Raw genomic sequence first — 21,641 nt, forward strand, 5'->3', positions numbered from 1 at the left:
AGAAATAGTTAAAAAACTGTAACACATATATAAATTTGATGTAAAACATAGTATATTACTTGACCTCAGAATTTATTTAAAAGAACATGATCTTTTATATAGGAGTGCCAATAAAAATGTAACTTGTTAATCATGAACTTCATGGTATTTTATAATCTTTTATAGGCCAAAATGAGACAAAGTAAATAGTTCATATTATATTAAAGCTATTACAAAGGTGCAGTCACAATGATGATCCTTGCATCAATTGTAGGTGGAAAGCTTCCTTTCTAAAAGACCGATTTCAATGCAATGAATCCCCTCCTTTTACAAAGGAGCTCGAGTATAGGTGGTCACCGCGGAGTGGTCAAGTTCAAATCTCGAGTTCAGTTGGCCATCAGCTACGATTGACGTACAATCATTGCATATATGGCTTTTCTCAATTACCACGATTAAAAATTAATATCTGTCGATAGCGAACAACAATGAACGCCAAGAATGCTGACTGAATTGCTCAAATTTCAGTATTAAAAACATTTTGATTGTTTCGTGGCGTAAATGTGTTCAAAATTAATTACGAAAATTTTTTTGTCATAAACTATTGTCATTAGATTTACGAATCTTTTATTGTAATTGATATTGTTTATAATCACTTTTAATATTATTGATCGAGAATAAAATGCAGAATACATCAAAATAGACAGGTAAGAATTGTATAATGAAATCAAAAATTTAAGATGATATGTATTTTTATTTCAATTTTATGCATGTTTGTAACGATATGCATTCTGCATGAATTTTCTATAATTCCTACAATTTTGAGTATTTCTTTTTCACTGTATATATAATTTTATTTTCGATTTGTTTGAAAATTGTATTTTCTAAACATTGCTTACCTGAAATTTAATGTAGACATTATATGTCTATATTATATATGCGTTACCTATTTGAAACGAAGAAGTCATTAGCCTTGGGTCGACATTGACCCGATTTCGTCATAAATATGAGCCCAGTTACTAGGCTCGACTATAGGCTTCCTTCATTCGTATCATCTTCAATTTCCTAAATAGAAATGATGAGAACTTTTGTCCTATATTGCTCATTGACGTTTTTGCTCCATTAATGGCAAAAAAAATATACGAATAAAAAAAGTCAAAAGCGTATCCTTCTTTTAATAATGATATACAGTCGAAAACAACGTTTACAAATATTCTTTATCACTATTTGTCAAATATGATTTGTTTTACTATAATGTTAGATTGGTCGACAAAAATTAAAAAAAAAAAAAAAAAAATAAAAATGAAAACAGCTTATGCTTTTATTGATACTTTTCTAGACTTTACAATTGTATTTATGTATTATATTTCGTTTTCTCCAGTGGCGAAAAAAATACTGATGATCTTGTGATATAATTCTCTTCCTTTAAAAATTGGCCACTAGATGTAATTAGCTAACAGTTCTGACCTATTGAAAATAATGTATGGACAATATTAAAAAGGCAAGCACAGATAATAAAAAAAAAGTGCATTATTTCGCTCGTTGTGCTGTACACGGTTATTTCGTACAATGAACATAGAGTCGAACGAAACGGTCGCAGCATAGATAGGCTCAAGTGGCCAAGGGGCACTTGAACTGACGAGATAATGGACCGATTGTCGAGAAAGAGAAAGAATCAAACCACACCAAGCGGTACGCACGACGGTTGCTGAAACCGTGATCATTCAATCGTACTTTCTTGTTTCTTTGCTTCCAATGACGCACTTATGACGTCAATCGAAGGAGCAAGAAGCAACCCTGGCATACCTTCCATGCATCTCTCCCTCTGCATTTCTCCGACCCGGATATACGGTCCTTGACTCGTCGTTTCCAACTGCTTAATTTTACAAAAGATAATTTTTCTGCATAAATCATGTTACTGATGCATTTTTTTTTAATTATTATTGGCAAAATATTTGATTATAATTAATCATTGGTTAAACATCGAAATAGACATATAATAATAAAATATTTTATTAGTATTAATCAAACAAATATTGAAATAGACTCATAATAATCGTTTTATACGGAGAACATGTTATGTGTAATGGAATAATTCTGAGATTAGATAAGAGCTTATAATGACGGTGTTGGTACTAAAAAAATTTATGTCACTTAAAATATACTGCCATAAATATAGTTTGTAGTTATATATGTTTTTCACGTTTCAAGAAATACTGATATTGTTGAAAACAATTCTTAAACATACAAAATTCTTTCTTTTTTAATTTCTTTTTGAGAATGTAACGATATATTCTAAATGTCATCGTAAAAATCCAAAAATATATTCTATTGTATTCCAATTTCAAATTGATTTTTCTCATTTTAGTCAGATGTTTTCGACAAATGATGTCCTCATCGCGAATCGATTGCAAAGCAACATCGAGAGTAATATGATAAGAAATTCATTAAAAGAAAAAGAGAATTTTACGAAGATCGTGAACCTAATGTGTATGTCGAATAATGATGAAGATCAAATCTATGCTATAGAAAACGACTCATCCACAAACAAAAGTATAAATAAAGAAAATGATAGTTCGGAAGATCGTAACGAAAAAATTTTTAAGTCAAATTGTAGTCAAATATTCAAACCAGGCCAATTGATCAGGCTACGTTTCCCATCTATTTCTCATGTAGTTCATGGAATCGAAGATGGCGGCCTCTACTATCGTCGACGCTGCGGCCGCGATTGGTTCAGAGTCAGTGCGCGATGCGTCTCTCGTATTTCAAATCGAACGTTGGACAACCGAGTGTCGTTGAGAGGACAATGTATATCCTCTCAGCGAAGCGGTCGATGTGACGTTCAGCGTTCCTTGACGTCTGGAGCAAGACAATTAAAACAGCTGTTACAAGGACGAACGTGCGAAGAATCAAAGGAAGCGGCGGTCGCCGCAAAGGAATTGTCGCGAAAACCGATCGCTGATCCATTATCCTCAAACGTACAATTCTCGCGAAAACGACGTGTCGGAATCGTGAAGAATCAGTACGTTGCCGAGAGCGACGCCGGTTTGTTAGTATGCGAGTTAGTGCGAGGTCTCGAACGTCTGTTCGATGAGAAAAACGCCGGGAACAACGAGGTCACAATGAAGTCAAAGGAGCAACAAAATACTGTGAAGGGCATCGTTGATCCAATCGAGGAGAACGAAACCTATGACGAATTTGACACAATTAGGATGCCAATGGTACGCTCCCTGAGCAAGAGTCCACAAAGTGATGAAGGTATTGAGACAGATTCGGATCGAAGAAAAGGATCGATAGCCCGTTGTTGGAGTCTCGATTCAACCGCGGCCAGTGACGAGGACACATCGTTGACTACACACCAACAGAAACGACACAAACTACGGGTTACTAGATGTTGTAGCTCCGATAGCGCAGTGCTGAGCGACGAGGATCAAATAAAAGGTGAGGGGGATGGAATCATACCACCAGTTGCTCTTTCCAGGAGGACGAACCGGGGAGGGGTGAGCTTGTTGAAAACATGATTCCTGACCACGCGTGCTGTGTCAATGACATCATCGTTCCTTTCCTTTTTTTCTTTTTCGCATTACGTACTCTTCGTTTTATTGACCTGTCGTATTCTTATTCTAATGGCGGTTTAATTAAAATCTTTCGAATGGAAACATATGAAAGTTAACATATTTTTATTATTATGCACAGATGCCCTTGATATTTAAGATTTTGAATCCTAAGAATTATAAGAAAAATTTAATTTTTTTTTAATACGTCATTTTTAATACATTAAAAAAGAAGTTGCTTAGGAGTTAAATATGTTATAAATTAAAATCTATGGTAAACTTTTTGCAGGATGGGACAGTTCAAACATGGTAGAGGGAAGTGAGTCTGAGCATAATGAGGGTAAACCTAGATACTGGAGAACACCTAGTGTGGTTGTTAGTGATTATTCAGATTACTCTTATTTGGATGAAAAATTAGAAAGAAATGATCTTGATTTGGAAAAATATGAGGGGACTAGTGGTACTCCTAGCCAAGCAAGTAGCTGTTCTTGCTTGGACTGTGATGAAATATGCGAATCTCTGGATAATCAGTTCCTACAAGTTTGTCGTAGCAGACGTCATTCAGATTCTTGTTTGTGCTTTGATTCTATGAATGCTGCTGCTTCAAGGTATTTATTCTTTCATTTCTTCAAACTCTTGTGTTACTTTAACTAATACTTAATATTTCAATAAAAATTTTGTTTAGAAACTTCAATGAATCTGGAAATAGAAGAAATTCTTGCCTAAGTTCTACAGACTCTTATTATTCTAAACTCAATACACAATTTATACAGTACACATCTGAAGGCTCCTCAGAATTGCAAGAAAAGACAAAAATTGGCTTTTTGGATATTCCCCCAACAAGAAAAATTTCTGATTGTTCTACTACATCCAGTCTTAGTGGAGATGAATCTGACGTTATTGAACTACAACCAGTTAAATCTTCCAAGGTGAGTAGTAGTGATAAAAAAAAATTATTATTCGTCTTACATTTATGATAAGAATGCAAAAAAGAAAAAGAAATAGAAAACACGAAAGAAACAAGCGGCCGTGTAATTTCGAAAACTATATTGACGTTCGATTTTTAACTGATTTTTACTCCAAAAATTAATTTTCGAGGAAGTTTGTTTATCACATGCTCATGTTTTAAGAGAAAAATAAATCACAAGAAAAGAAAGAAGAAAAGTTGATAAATAAAATTTATGTAAATCTTTTGTTGAATAGTTCTATTTCTGCCATTCTGTTATACCTCCATTCCAGGTATATAAATATTTCAATGTTAGATCGAAGGAAAAAGCCTATGTTTGGCGCAACGGATCACTACTACCAGTACTGTTACTGCCAACACACATTGTTGTGCCCATGAACAAACTCGTAATTATTTATCTTACGTAACGTTAGGTTTCTTGTGCTCCAGTTTGCGAACAAACGGACTGTTCATTTGTCAAGAGGCACGGAATTCATCTTATTCTATCTAGAGAACTTTAATGAACTGAAAACGTGTCTGTGCACGAATCAGTTTTATCTAATGACTACTTTTCTATTTTTCTTAAATAACATTTCTTTTTTCTATTTTTAATTTGCTTTTTTCCTTTTTTATTCGAGGTTTGTAGAGCTTTGAAATTTGTTAAAAGGATTAATTATTCTAATATAAGAAATGTACAAATTGTGGAGTACTGAGAAATAGATATGACTCTGAAGGTTTTAAGCTGTAGATCTTCGGTGGTTGTAAATTGTTATTCCCGTCCAAGAAGGATCACGTAAGAATGTAGTAGACGGAGAAACATTTTTACGCGACTCTTGGAATCTATTATGCATGCCTTGGTATGTACAAACATGTATACTTATCTTTGTCTACCTATTCATTTAACATATAGATCAACGTGTTTACAAATCAGCTTGCACTTGTATGCTCGCCTTGTGCATTCTTTGCGTGGGTTCAGCCAATGCCCGCGCTATGCCTTGGTATATTCAAACGGAATACAACTAGTATAACCATTATTTTGCTCATTGCTTCTCTTTTGCAAAATTTTCAGCATATAAAATTCTTACAGTTTCTGCAAAAATAAAATTATGTTTGTCGTTGCCCGTTTTAATCACGTGTTCTATTAAATTGATCTTAAAAAATTCATACTCAGGATTACTTGACTAGTCTGATAATAATCATAGACTTTCTGTGAAGCAAGTTTTTTGTATCATCTAATCGGTGTTTTGAAAGGAACCAGTGTTTTGTAAAAACACCGACATTGACGTAATTTGATTATCATTCGCCAAGGATGAAAAAAGCCACTGTTCACAAATATCATCGTAAATTTTATAATTCTCTGACATCTCGCCAATCTGCTCTTCCTCGGATATCTAAGATTCAGCGTTCAAACGAAGAATCGGATTTGTTTACTACGTAAATTCAGATCTTCAAATCCGATCAAGTTTTTTAAATAATCAAACATTTTTCTTCAGTATTTATCTTTTATCTTATACTTGCAATCTTGAACAGTTCTATCCTCGACTAAATTCAATTTCAATTTTCACCGCAAAAATAAGAACATCGACAGATACAAAAAGACCAACATATCTGAAATCATTCAAAGCGTCAGTACAGGACTTTTACTTTTAAATATCATTCCATTCTATTCTATTCTGTCGCACATTCAGCTGTAAAAGTATAAGCCATGACATCTCTCCAGTTAGCTTGGTCATGGCAACATGGAACAGACAGTTAGTCAGTTCAGTTGGAATCAGTGATAGCGGTCAGTCAGTCGGTGGCACTGCTTTCTAAGGGATCTGTCGGCCAGTGTCAGCCACGGCGAACTCGATATACCACACTGAGTGGCTCATTGCCATTGTCAGAGTGTGAGACGTGCGATTTTATTTGCGGGACTCAAAGCTAGATTACTATTACTAATGGGCCGCGAAAATTGCTGTAACTTCATTCGTCAAAGTTTCTGAAACGTTTCTAATTACAGGGAGAAGGCAGTTGAAGCAGAATTCACCGACTTTGTTTGAAATGACTTAAAAAGCTGTCTATGTTGCGGAAGAAAAATTAAATTCCAGTGAAAGTGGAGGAGCAGTTTGTTGTTTCGAGGAATACGTGGAAGAGGATGCGTGATGATCCGTAGTTTAAATAAACCTTATATATCGTGTGTGTATATGTGAGCTTGGTGGATTCGAGTAGGAAGTATTTTGAGTATTTTTAACGCACCGCATGTAGTTTATATATCAGTGACGATAGAAGTCGAGGATCACTTTCTGTATACATTATTCTTCATCTTTGAAGTCTTTGGTAGATTTTAGAAACTTTAGAGACTCTTTATTTTTCAAGAACATTTTTTAAGACATAAGTTTCTTTAACTACCGTGTTTAATTTTTCAATAGCAACTAAAATTGTTCTTTACTTATATAACAAAGGATTTCTTTTAAAAAGTAGCACGTTCCTGACCAATTAAGAGCCAAGAACAATGGAGTTACTCAATTTCTCGAGATGTTATCTTCTACACTAGAGCATTGTAATCATCTTTAAGACAAGTTGTTTTCAAGAGAGGAAAACAAAGGAGATAAACGTGTATTTGTATAGATTTTCCATTCAGATGCCGCTTAATGAAGCTTAGTAGCTCGCTTTGTCCGCATCAGAAACCACAATCCATTGCCATCAGATAAGAATCAACTCCCCCAGAAGGCGGTGTTCGTGAGACAAAAACTTATCGAAAAATTGCTATGCGATAAAACAGGCTGCAATGTCTTTGCAGTTTTACAATCAGTGTCGAACAATTAGTCAGTTTTTCATTCATCAGCTATAGAAGTAGTTATGCGACTTGGTACGTTCTTCTTTGTTTGCAATGAAGATTTTTTGCACTACTAATTGTACTCGCATGCTATTACACGCGAAGAGTGATCATCGATGTCGTAGACGCGTGAAACGTGAACAACATTCGGTGAACTCTCTAAAAATCGATGGAGACGAAGCAGATCTTAGTCTTGGCGAGATACTTCATAGGAATGTCGATCATAATTATCACAAGGTATTTGTGACAAATTTTTTGTATCATTCAATGATTTTTTTATCGTTTAAAATCCGAAAGAACGTCTTTAATCAAGTAGATGAAATGAAAAATACCTGTGAAAAATTAAAATTTATTTAATGTTTAAAAGGCGAGACGTGTGAATTCATTTTATGGTTATACTAAATTTAATTTTAATACTTCTCCTCCATATGTCACACTTCCTATGTAATGTACGACCTAAAAACAAATGACTCAAAGCATTGATTGATACTTCGAAGTCGTGAAACGGATAAATATCGTCCCGTCATGTAGATTCATGAATCGATCCTGAAGAAGATAAGAAAAGATAAAGATGGATGTTTACTTTAAGTCGCAGTTTTTATTTAAGTTATCCCTGTTATGATTAAAACAATAAATAAGAATTTTTTAATTTTAACATAGTTAATAATTCAATATTTTACAAGTCTCTTGAATTATTACTCAAGGAGATTTTTATAAAGACATATTACTTGGATTTATTTTCAGAGTGATCTAAATCTAACTTTTCTCTTATCTTTATACTAAAGCTTTACAATACATTTCCAGAATGATAGATCATTACATTCCAATTTTTAATGAGTTTATTTTCCATAAGTGTTGTTTAAATTTTTCATCAAACATTTTTATTGAAAGGGGGTTTGTCGCTCATATCCTTCTTTGGAATTTTAACCAAATTCTTTTTTTTTCTGGAATTCTGTTCCATTGGAATTGTATATTACTGATCGATACAGTCGATTGTCAAATTCCCTGAATGATCATCAATGAGTACATTATCAAACTGTTCGTTTATCAACATCCGTATCAAAGGTACTGAAGATAGAGAAAACGGCCAGGAGATATATTCGATAAAGTCGTACGCTACAGGGACTGTGTCAAACACGTTATGAATAAAACATTACTAGTCGTGACTGAAAATAATATCACAGGCGCTTGAAAATTCTGTGACGGCTTCTCGCTTTCGAAACATTCGCCTGTTTCTCGCGGGCTGACACGAAAAAGGTGATATTTCGTTCTGCCTTCTGTCGCAAAACTGTAGCTTGACCTTTTCACGAGGGAAAGTAAAATCATTTTAGAACTTGTATGCCCTGATCCTTGTCATTTTTCTTCCCTTCTCTCTCGTTTGACTCGTTTATCTTTTTCTTCGATCGATGGCATATCTTAGTATTTTTCTTTATCGATGGTTAATTTGATAATACGCAAGTGCAGTGAAAGTTGATTAAAAATAAATAAGGAAGATCATTTTCTTGTTTGTCTCACATTTTTTCTTCTTTTAATAGCGAACACTTTTAACAAATTGTTTATTCCTCATTTTGAAGGTTGATTTATCGAAAGAAATAGAATGGTATTATTTCGTTTCAAATGGCATATAAACGAGAATGACGAAATTGTAAGAATTATCGTATCTTTATTTACTTGAGTTCATCAGAAAACATCCTCAATTATTGCGTTTTTCTTTCGCAGAAATTGAAACACATTATGCGATTTTTGTTGACAACAACAAACTGCAGATATAGTCTCCCACGAAATGATAACAACGGCAAACTTGAATAATTGCTGTTTGACATAAGGTATATATAAAAATCTTTTTATCTTACAATAGAAAATTTACAGAAATTTAGATAGGTTATTCAAATACGTCATATGTCAAACGGCCATCGGAATCCTTTAATGGCGGTGTACAATTTCGTATAGTTTCCTCCGTGATGTTACGTCGGAACTATATAGAATGTTGAGCAATCGTTCCACGTGCCCCTGTAGTCATCTTTCTAGATAATATAATGTAATTAATTAATTTAATCGGAAGATCGTCAATAGTGGTATTTCTACAATGATTATTATTTTTCAATCCATTTCTTCTCCCTTTCTCTTTCAACTACACATGTATTTTATTATAGTAAGCGAAGTAATTTTAAATCGCTATTAATCATCAAGCTTCTTTGCACCTTTCTGTTTATCACGATGTGATATCACTCATGTAGTTCACAATTCTATGATTAGAAACATGAATAAAAAAACCGAACTATTGTGATTCGAACTCAGGTTGGAAAGTATTTGCGATGACCAAGAGCTAGGCAAATACATTACGTCAATCAGCAAATCGAATACTAGTTCATTATGCAAGAGGACAGTGCGGGGAGGATGTAACTGAATACCTTTAGTTTCCTGCCAAGTTAGACGATCTGCCTGAATGCTGGTTTCAAAAACAATCGTACTTTTCTTCGAGACGAAGAGAAACATAAACATCTGTATATGTCTATAGCTCCTGCAAGCCGCTTTTAATTGTTGGTATTTCTTCTCTTGCCTTTGTGGTGTTTTTTTATTTTTTATTATTACTAAAATTTCTTTTATCCCTTTTGTAACCTTTTATTACTGCAATTTCTTTTTTCCATCCCTCAGGTTTTCACCTCTCGAAAAAGATCCTTGGTTTAATTGAAATGTCTCCTAGAATTTCCAATAGCAATATCGGTTTCTCGAGTTTGTAACTGTTTTTCAAAGTACCAGTTTCACCACAGTAGAGTACATACTGTAAAGGTATGAGTCGAAGGTGTTAATACAATAAATAATGATAATAAATTATTTCTAGCTACTGGCCTAGAATGGATACTATCTGTGTAAGTATTTTGAGAAAAAGAGAACCTCAGGAATGTTCGTAGTGATTAAGTAGTCAGCTGCAACAATTTAAGAGAAGCTAATCATGTGACTACTGATTGATCGTATCAACGAGTAGATGAATAGTGCAGACAACTTCAGATATTTCAATGAATTCTTACATAAAAAATTTAATTAGAGTATTCATAGAGAAAGCACGTTCACTCACCTTTAACCAAGAATAGCACTTGGCTACAGACCGAGGTCTCCTAGTATTCTTATACTCTAACTACTCATTAATAAGCTGTCTACAGCCGTAATATATTACCTATTACAATTCTTGGTGATTTCAGATTCTGTATCACTCACAAGATGCGCATTAATTATTGCAAATGCTGCAGTATTTGATCTTTCTATTATTAAAGAGGTAATTAACATTAATCAATTAACGAACTAACTTCCAAGTTTACATATTCAAGAACGTCTTGACGAGCAAATTGAAAGAAGTTTGTGAGGATAAAGGCTCAGAAGTTCAGTTAAGATTGTGTTAGTTATACCTCAGTCTTGATTCAGCTCTATTAAAAAAAATAGTATATTATAAGCGGCCCTGGGTGACACTGCATCAATCGGAGTCGCTACTTGGTGCTTTAATTTAGAAGCTCGCTATATCGTGGAGGCTACTATAACAGGAAGCGGTCAATTCGGGTCGGTAGAGGAAAACTGTGCAACCGGGCCTCTCCCTGAACGCTGTTCCCGATCCTACGTGTCCTCGTGTTTTTCATTTTCTTTCTCAATTGATTGTCGACTAATTAGTACCAAAAGGTAGTCGCTAATACTACTTTAGGGTCCAAAAGTTAGTTCAGTTTGAGGAAGCCACCTCCAAAGACTTTTCCAGTGGTGGAAGAGAAAGCACAAATAGAGCGTAAGCAATTGAATTTAGCCTTCTCAGGAGGCACAAGTTGCACGCTGTTCCTTTTAATTACCTTTAACAGAATCATGTTGTGCAAAACACGGATCAAGTTACAGTAACATTTTGTATTTCCTCGGGCAATTGAATCACTTTGAGTTTAGTAGAGTCTCAAATATGATGAGGAATAGGTTGGCAGAAATTGATCCTCGTGGTAGCTCTCCCGCGGCACTAATCGAAACCTTGGTCGCGTCAAGGTCGATGATGCGATGCGCCATTAGAGAGAAGGAAGACTATATAGGTCGGTGACAAAAGTTCGCAGGTGGTCGTGAATGGAAGAACGGTGAAAAGGATCGGACTAGTCATTGTTCACCTGAGACGTGAACTGGTTCGTGGCGTAGATTAATGGAGGTTTTAATAGTGATTAAGCCTATTGTTTGTGGGGACAAATCGTGTAGTGATTAGTTAGACCAAGTGACTATTATAAGTGCTCTAACGTATATTGTCGAATTTTTATTTATTTTTCTTAATTACCAAGGAGTAAAGGATCTGATACTTAAGGGAAGTCTAAACTTAAAAAGATATTGAATTTCAAATAAATCAGGGTTCAAGAGGATTCAGAACTAGAATTGAAAGAGAATGCGAAATGATCTAAAGTTCAGAAAGTTTCGAAGATTTAGAATCCAAAAAATGACAAAATTTGAAATTCAGTGATATCTAAGACTCAAGGAATTTCGAGTCTAGAATCCAAGAAATTGTTAATCTAAGAAAACTTAGGAATTCCAAGGAACTTAGAACATTATACAATTTAGAATCTAGCCATTTATACTCAGAGCTCACAGAAGAAACTCTACAATAATCTCCCTGCTACCTGTTAGGAGTCCATGCACCGCGCGTGCACAGCACGAAAACAAGAGAAATCTGAATTGCAAAGAGATCTTGAGGCCCGTAAACCCGAGCAGACCGGACAGAGTGGAGTGAACCTACGTTCAGTAACGTAAATCACTGCAAGACGCTGCTCGACCAACATGGATCAAGAAAAGAAAAGCGATACTGTGAATTTAAAAAGTAACATTTCGACGACGCCAGCATCGCCCACGTTATCGACACCACCAACTTTAAATCTAATGGAGCAGCTGCTTCTAGCAAAAATTGAAAAGCAAAACCTCCATGAAGATAATTGTGAACCAGATGCTCGAGTTGGAGAGAAGAAAAGAAATTTTCTGTTAAGAAGAACAGATTCGATGGATAGTCAAACTAGCGTCAGCACTTATAACTCGTTCTTATCCAGTGATTCGACATCCAGTGGGAACTTATATTGCAAGTGTGACGACTGTTTGTTGGGAATCGTTGATAACTATCAACGGAGTCTGTCGGTGGTTGGTAGGAAAAAGGTATGTTGTTTAAGGACAGTTCCTGTGAGATTATGATGGAAGTTAGAAGTTGGTTTAGAAAGGAAAGAAACGTTGTCATTTCTTATAACAGGATGAAAGTTTTCAGAAATTTTAGGAGTTTATTTCAATATGAAAATTTGTGCCAATTGTTATATAATAAAGGGATTGTATCGTTACTACTATGACTCAATTGTGAAAGTAATTAAGGTATTTTTTTATTAACGCAACTTGTGCTTACGCAGATCTTGACCAATTCTACCCTCTAGGCTCACTTCCACTCCGCTCCTTTTTTAATTACCGCCTATTTACTGCTGTGCCAACATGCTGGAGCTCTTAATCATACCTTAACTACAAGAACCAATATACAAACCATCTGACAATTAGCTACGCTAAAAGCAATTCAGCATAAACTAACATTGGATCGAACCTAAGGAACAATTAATTTTTATGTTAAGTATCTCGATACAATTTATTTGCCAACAATATTCTACCTTAAATAAATATCGATTGCCTCAAGGAACTTTTTGATCTACGATCGAAAAGCAGTTTCGAAATCGATCGATATCGTTTTCACTCTCATTCCGTATGCCTAGAGACAATTCGTCGAGTAATTAAATGCAGGCTCGTCAACAGCCGGATGATCGATTAGAAAACCGATTGACCAATCACATCTCAATCGACGACCAGGTCTAAGCACTTTCAAGTCCCTCCTTGGTCATCTGCGGCCGACTTTTTTTTTCAAAGTTCATCGAGTTTCTGTAATTCTACGAAGCATGGTCGGTGGTCCCAGCGAGGCGGTGCAGCCTCAATTATCGGCCGTTCCCTTTTCGATCTCATGTTGCTTAATCGGCCACCTTCGTTCACCATTCGATCGCGTTCTAGTTTTCTTCAAAAGAACGGTCTTGAATTCCCTTACGTCCCGGCCAATTAAGCTGGAAAATTCTCCACATGGGAGTGGAAGTGAACGTTGGATCACCGGGTGATGGAAAAGTCATGATGTAATCTAATTTCGAATATAGTTTAGCTTCTGAGAAGAAAGTCTTGGAATTTCATATCAAGTTCGAACCTGGAATCATAGTAAAGCAATTGTATAATTACATTTTAATTCTGACAAAAAATTATGTTGTACTTTAAGTTCAAGTATACTATAAATCTCGAATCCGAAGTTTGGAGACTGAATCGCTACTGACGACAAAATGTTTTTCGTATAATGTCAGTAGAAATAATTTTATAAAGTTTGTATAATTCGTGTAATTTTTGGAAACATTTGGTCCATGGTATTATCCTTATATATCTTTCCTTTTTATCTAGGTCGATATCGTCTTAAAGTAGTTTTCATCTGTAAATGAAATTTATTATCTAGATGTCATTCTACTACCATTTAATTGTACATCTTTACCAACACAAGTGATTTTCGCGACGCATGAGCCTTGGACCCTGTTATCGAATATTTTTCGACGCAAAGCATCTGGGTCAAGGGTTTCTCGTTTTCGTTTCTTTTCTTCTTTTTCTTCGATCCAATTCCTTTCCCGAATTTTGTACGCTCCTCAAAAAGTCCTTTTAAGCCATTCTTCTTTGAAGACCTAATCCTAAACAGATACTTTCCGTTTTATTCATTTATCCGAATACAAAATTTTTAATAATCTAATCTACTAATCAAAAGCTAGTAAATCATAAATTTAAACGTATCATATCCTTTTTTCTGAACTCGCATATGTACTTGTCTTAAAGAATTATATCAAGTAATTTGTCTTTAAAGGTCAAATTCTAAACACCTTCTCACCTCGTTGTCTCTCTTATCGCCTTCTCAGGGACAGTTTTAATTATAACCTCAGAAAATTAAAGTATAAGCCATTACTCGATAGTTCTCCTTAAAAAGAGATGACGAAGCTCATCAGCTCGAAAAGAGATGACGCGGGGACAGACGTCGAAAACAGAAGAAGCGGAGGCGCGTTAACCCTGATGATAAAGCGTGTACGAATTTATGAATACCGTAAAATTTCCATAAATGTCACATGTGCTTGCGCGCGCACGCACGGAGACCCAATTTCTACGTGATCGTTGCGCAACCAAACGAGACACGCCGTATACTCGAATTCATCGTTCGACGTTTATCGTCGAACGCGTGAAATTGAATAATTAAACGTCCCGTTTAAAATCATTTGTGCTCGTTTAATGCGACACACGCGTGGGTGATGTTTTTCTCATGGAAACGTAGAGACTCGATGGAAGAAAAGAGATCCGAAGAAGGACATAACCTATACGATGTTGCATTTGATGAGATGAAGTTAGTTAGCACTTTTTGCCGCTTTCCCAATAGAATCTTTCTGTTCTATTGCATTCTTTTCTGTCCAGTCTGATGCATTCTTGGTACTTAAAAATAGAAAGAATTGTTTCTTGAAACGAACCTGCTAATATTACATTTACCGTTTAATTCCTCTTCAGGTTCTTACCGTAGTTCTTCCAGTGGTATTTACACAATTGAATCAGAAAATAGCTCCAGTATGTAATTTACTCCGTGTTGATCTTTTATTGTATGAATTGTTACTCGGCGTCCAGAGCTCGCAGAATGACCAGCCCTCTTAATTCTTTAAGTGTTTTTTTTAATTTCGAAAGTCTACATCTGTACACTTAATTATTTTTAAGCGACGCCGAGTATACTCGACGAAAACAGTAAGTGCACTATGCTGTAAAATTGAAAGGAATTATAACAATATAAAGAATATTGTTAGTTTTTTTAAAATTTATATTTTTATTATTTATAGGTTAATATCATTTATTGAATTTAAGATTTGATTAATTCGTAAAGGAAACAATATTTGAAATTAAAAATGTATTTATATTAAATGATCAAATATTATTATTCTAAATTGTGATAAAATTACGAATATATTTCAATTTCACCTATATTGTACTTTAAACAGCGAAAGCAAATTATTTTTTCTCCATGACGAATATACCCGACATTGAACAAAAATTGTCACCTTTTCGTGAAGAATATACCCGACATGACCATTGAAGGAGTAAATAAAATTCTAAATATCTGTGAATTATAAGCCTAATATGAAAACTGCGATGTAAAACAAAATCGAAGGAGATTGCTGATTCTTGGACAAGGTAATTTAAATAAACTTTTCGTAGACCAGGAAATTAGCAAAAACCAAACTTGTTTCCTGTTTATGAAAATATATGCGTTTCTTAAAAATTTTGAAACATATGATAAAGATGTAAAATTCCATATAGAATTGTGGACTTCCGGTCAATCGTAGAGGCCAGTCGACCTCTGGATCGCCCCAGCGTTTTGTCCACTCCTGATAATTACACTAATGACGCTCGCGAGCGTCAGTTAATGAGTTGATGACGCATTTCAATCGTCGTCGAATTGGTTCCGCTGGATTTACGCTTGAAAACAAGAAAAGGTTACTCAATCCATCCAAAAAGCCACTTATCTCGAAAGCTTCTCGATTCCACGACGAAACAATCGCGGTGACGATGCTCGAGGTCGAAGAATACGCTTTTACTCACTGATCGTTCTCTTTTGCGAATTACAACGATTATCTGTGCAGTGATCAAGTGTACATAGCAGAAGAATAATTGTCGATAGTCGTTTGATCAGTGACTTGAAGTTTCGATCAACGAGAAGGAAATTTGGTAGACGGTGATACTCTTGAAAGTGGAGTAATTTGGAAGAAGAAACATTTAGTGGAAGAACCTTAAGACATTAAGAGGTTTGGAGGCTGCACTCTTTCTTGGATCTTTCAATCTTTCAAAGCTAGATTTGAAGAGTACACGTACTTTAACACTTTTAATGACAATCATCTTTATGATCTCAATTGATCCTAAACCGTCGAGTACCCTGGAAAATTACAGTTTACTGAGAAACTTTGTGAAGAAATAAATTGGCATTAATAAATTACTTTAGACGTTTATACGACCATCTGGAAAAGATTGCAAGTAAATTGATTGTCTACAAGTGTTTGAACGGATACAAGGAGGAACTGGAAAATAATTATTGTGTTAAGTATGAAAATCATACCGTGTGAAAATCATAGTTATTATCGGTGAGTGGACCACAACCGGAAGTCCCTTAGATTCGCGAGCGGACGCATGATAAGATTCGCTTGCATGGGTAATTTTCGCTAGGTAATATGGTCCAGAGGAACACTATCGAGGTTTCTTTTACGTAACAGCGATTGACAAAGCTGAGGCACGTGCTCTCGATTCGTGATCCTGCTTCATTCAGCGTGCCAATGAACCAATCTTCGATTCTGTCTTGAATTAATATCTGGCATAATTTGAATAAATTTACGATCAACGCTACTGGAATCGATTTGCACAAGATTATATATAAACAAGATGTCATTGCAATTTACCGAGTCCCATACCTAATTAATTGGAAAGAAATTTAATATTACACCGATTTAAACACGAATATTTTGTCAAAAAGCTACATCTTAATTAATTTGAAAGAGGCACTTGTTATGCTTATTCCTAATAAAGACTGTAATTCTAAAATAATTTCGTTCTCCAAAGTCAGAGTCACAGAAGCACGCGAGTAACGCGAAAAATTCGAAACGGAACGCTCAAGAGGACTTGCGTGTGTTGCGACTGGAAAGCGTCACGTTTGCTTTTCAACGATATTACGTAATCGACCAATCGTGGAACGTAAACGACGATTACTCTGAAGATCCATCGAAACTTGACAAACGTAACTGCATGGTGATTCATTTGTATGTGCTAAATTCAGGAATTTGACTGTAAGTCTACCATAAACAATTGTTGTGTTCCAAAATTTTGCCTCTTTAAAAATAGATATATTCTGTCATTTGATAAAAGTAATTACTTAATTAATTATGCAGACTGTGTCTGGTTGAAGAATCGAAGAATTCCTGGTGAAAATAGGAGTTCGCATTTATACCTGGAAGAATAAAACGATGAACATCAAGTTGATAGAAGAATTTATTCAGTGCAGTTGAAAAGGGAGAAGGGAATTTGGTGTAAGGAAAATCGAAAGAGCGAAGAAAGTATCTCTGACAATTTTGAAGAGAGAAACACATCATTCGTAATGCATAGAAGTAAGAAAAACAGTAAGGAAGAATTGTGTTTTAACAAGATAATTAAAAAAAAGGCAATTCTTAAAAAGAATTTTAACACGGGAGGTTAAAAATAAATAATTATTTTTCGTTTTAGAAATCAAATTGTTACATATCACCATAAGAATAAGTAAAGAAATATTTTCAGCAGGAGTCAATCGATAAAACAGGTTAAATTTTGTAGAATCTCTTTAAAATTCATTTGAAAGCAAATAAAGAATATCCGATACATTATAGAGGCAAGGAATTTTGCATAATGATCGAGAAGCACGCGGCGAGCGTTGAATAAAAAAGTAGCACACGCATTGGCTTGTGACGCTTTCCAGCTCGCTTTCAGCTCGAAGAAGAGGTCTCAACGTGGGTGGACGGGGCTACCAGTCGATCCAAGTGTCTCGATTCAGTCGCAGCTCATCATTAAGATAATTACTAGCGTCGAACCGCTTACCAATTAACAGAGCCGCCCGGAGAACGATGATCGTGGCCGCGTTTGTTCTCGTGACGCACGGGATAGAGGCCGGTTAAAACAGGGAAAGTATCCCAATGATTACCAATTATAATCGGGAATAATTAGGTATAATCACTGCCTAATCATTAGTCACCGTTTTTTATTCGAGTGATATCTTTACACTGGAAAACTATAGTTATCTTACAAATTCACAGAAAAAAATGTCTTTCTTCTCGAAATTCTGTTTAAAATTCTAGAGAAGAATTTTGAGTCGAAGAAGGATTTTGAAAATTGTGAAAGTTCCACTGAAGAATTTTGAAGATGGTATAACAATATCTAAAGATAAAAAGAAATATGACAAATTGAAAATAAGATTATCAAAGAAAATACTGTATTTTCCAGGGATGAGGAAAGTCCATAATTTTGAAGAAGCACAGAACAGATCTGAAGATTGCGAGACAAACTTGTTGGACGTCCCAGAACAAAATTTGAAGTTGGGAAGCTCATTCGAAGAGGATAGTCCAAAGAATTGAAAAATTCTGAAAGAAAAGATTCTCGGTGACTGTCATAACTACAACGTCCCTCAAAGGAAGGCGTGAAAGCCTTCTTCAATAATTTCCATTGACGTGCGGCTCATTAGCATCCAATTCGGCATTCGAAGAACTGGGACACGTCGCTGCTTACATTCAACGTTGCTCCGCCGTGGAATTGTTCTTCTAACAATGAGTCAAAACCATAACTCTCCTCGAAACCAGTATCTATCGTACAATTCTTTCACGCAAGACCTTGGAAACAATTCATTTCGGTGAAATAACAAGATTTGGACGGGGGTAACAAGGTTTAAAATAATTGATTGCGCTAAGTAAGCTTTATTGCTATTGAAAACTAATTGAGTCAAAGATGCAGAAAGCTTACGATAGAATAATGATACCGAAAATAGTGATCTGTTCAAAATCGACGCCGGAAGATAATGTGGATATAGACGAATGCGACAGAAGATCTCTAAGCCAGAGGAAGATAGTCAGGTCGAGAAATAGGAGGCATTCGAGACGATTCTCTTCGAGTATTGTCGATCGTCGCTCACAATCTTCCTCTAGAAGTCCATCGCCGTCATTTATAACTTCTCAATCTCAAGAACAGGCGCAGAATGAAAAAAAATCCAAGGATGGTTATAGCAATCAAACTTCTGAAAAGAATAAATCGAGCCAATTAGGTATTGAATCTAATAATTCCGAGGAAGTTGATCAAAGTTGTAAAAACGAAGAGAATTGTATGACTGAGAGACTGCAGAATGGTTTTCTTGAATATCAGGATAAGGAAAAAAGTAATTTAAAATTGGAAGAGAATGAAAGCAAGAAGGACAGTGTGAATAATTTGAGAAATGATAGGGTTCATAAAAGGAGTTTCAAGTGCAACAAGTGCATTAAATGTCAAAGTAATGGAGAGAAGCCCTGTTTGGACAATTGTTCGGGGTACCAACAGTACCTAAAGTTGTTGGAGGTGCCCCAGACTAATTTGGAATGGGGAGAAGGCAGTGGTGACGATTTGAGCTCTGAATGGGATTCTGATTACACGGATAGGTCGAACGAAAAAAAGATACCGAAGGTAACAACGGGAAAGGATGACTCTCCAAATAAATTAAATCTGTTTCGTTTTTTTTTTTTTTTTGTAAAGCCAACAATCTCCTTTAGAACTATTATGTACCTTGAGATTAGAACACAATTTTGTGGCTATGATGAAAAAGATAAAAGAGGTTGTTTTAATAGAGATATGTGTTTGAACTTGTTTCAGTCATCAGGCTGGAGGAAGCTTAGGAATATCGTTCATTGGACACCTTTCTTCCAAACCTACAAAAAACAACGATATCCATGGGTGAGTAAACTGTATCAAACCCTTCAAAATTAATTAAGAATTAGTCAAAATTACTAGTTTCTTAATAATAAAGCAAATAATAAAATAAGAATTGAACTTTGACAGACTATTTAGTAACTACAATTATCAGTTCTACCAAAAATTTCTAATAGAAAAGTCTTCTACTAATAATCTCAGGTGCAACTAGCGGGTCATCAAGGGAATTTCAAAGCGGGACGCACTCCAGGGACGATTCTAAAGAAACTCTGTCCGCAAGAAGAAGCTTGCTTCCGTTTGTTAATGAACGATGTATTGAGACCGTACGTACCAGAGTTCAAAGGTGTCTTAGATGTAAAAGATACGGAGGAAGGGAATGTCGAAGAGACTGACGCAGGAGAAACTGTTCAGAAGGATAGTAGTGGTGACTCTATAATTAAGAGAACCGTGGTATCATCTTACTTGCAACTGCAAGATCTTCTCGGAGACTTTGAACATCCCTGTGTAATGGACTGTAAAGTTGGAGTCAGGACATATCTGGAGTCAGAACTCGCAAAAGCCAAGGAAAGACCTAAGGTATATTTAGTGACCATTAATAATAAGCTATAAAAAGTGTCATGAAAGATAAATCGATAAAACAGAATTGGACTTGAATTACCTAATTTTTTGTTTTTATTCGTAAATAAATTGCTTTATTTTTATTGCAGTTACGAAAAGACATGTATGAAAAAATGGTACAAGTGGATCCAACCGCACCGAGTGCCGAAGAACGTCGCGTACAAGGAGTCACGAAACCAAGATACATGGTCTGGCGTGAAACGATTTCCAGCACGGCTACACTAGGATTTCGCGTAGAAGGCATAAAACTTGCTCACGGAGGCTCATCAAAGGACTTCAAAACGACAAGGACTCGAGAACAAGTTCGTTAATAGCATAATTACAAAGCAAATGAATAAACCATAATTATAATCTGATTTTAAATCGATTATTTAATTAGGTGACAGAGGCGTTAAGACGTTTCGTAGAAGGCTATCCGCACGCAGTACCCAAGTACATCCAACGCCTAAAAGCGATTAGGACCACGTTGAAAGTATCACCGTTTTTTGCTTCACATGAAGTCGTCGGGTCTAGCTTGTTGTTTGTTCATGATGCCAAAAATGCCGGTATCTGGATGATTGATTTTGCAAAAACATTACCTCTGCCTCAACATTTACCAAGAATTTGTCATGACGCTGAATGGAAAGTAGGGAACCACGAAGACGGATACTTGATAGGAGTAAATAATCTAATAGATATATTCCAAGATATACGAAATTCTGAGGAAACATAATTGTACAGACCTTTGTTTTGAAAAACATTCTGACGCTAAAACGAAGAGGATATTGAATTAATTAATATTATGTGCTCGTAATTTTGGAAACATAAGTGCACCTCTCGCTTGGGTGTATATTTCTTCATATTTTTTTCCACGACTTTATACTACATATTCCATGAAATTTTGTACATGGATCGTTTCTATTACAATATCTTCTAAACAGTATCCTCTCACAAGAAAATGGACCAAAGACGCGGTGGCTATTGCTACCTAGGTATTTCATAGTAAATCTTCCTACTACGTAGAAACAACGCACAAAGAGAATCTGTAAAAACTAATTTAAATAATGTACCGTTATGTAATAAGTTTTATTTATGCGTTACATGCAACGCTGTAAGAATCTTCTTGATACAAGAGAACGAAGAAACGGTATTTTTTGTATTTAAAATCGTACCATGCATTTGTAAATAATTCGACACTTAATATTAAAAAACTTCACCA

At 35.4% G+C, this 21,641-nt stretch overlaps 1 protein-coding gene and 1 long non-coding RNA gene across 2 annotated transcripts; one reads left to right on the forward strand and one right to left on the reverse strand.

The window, feature by feature from the left end:
• The first annotated feature begins 2,348 nt into the window (after positions 1 to 2,348).
• On the forward strand, positions 2,349 to 21,637 carry LOC108546473 (Inositol 1,4,5-triphosphate kinase 2). Its single transcript, XM_017898558.1, has 7 exons — positions 2,349 to 3,417; positions 3,820 to 4,138; positions 4,216 to 4,459; positions 19,769 to 19,849; positions 20,027 to 20,401; positions 20,533 to 20,745; positions 20,823 to 21,637. The coding sequence occupies exons 1-7, from the start codon at positions 2,349 to 2,351 to the stop codon at positions 21,153 to 21,155; spliced, it is 2,634 nt and encodes an 877-aa protein (XP_017754047.1). The 3' UTR covers positions 21,156 to 21,637.
• On the reverse strand, positions 13,596 to 15,021 carry LOC108546663 (uncharacterized). The gene is made up of 3 exons (XR_001890149.1): positions 14,893 to 15,021; positions 14,223 to 14,812; positions 13,596 to 14,028 (listed from the first exon to the last, which is right to left on the reverse strand). It is a non-coding gene; the product is annotated as an uncharacterized LOC108546663 (long non-coding RNA).
• Positions 21,638 to 21,641: the final 4 nt, after the last annotated feature.

Source organism: Eufriesea mexicana, unplaced genomic scaffold, assembly GCF_001483705.2.
Source record: "Eufriesea mexicana isolate 0111107269 unplaced genomic scaffold, ASM148370v2 scaffold4744748677, whole genome shotgun sequence".
Classification (NCBI taxonomy): Eukaryota; Metazoa; Arthropoda; class Insecta; order Hymenoptera; family Apidae; genus Eufriesea; species Eufriesea mexicana.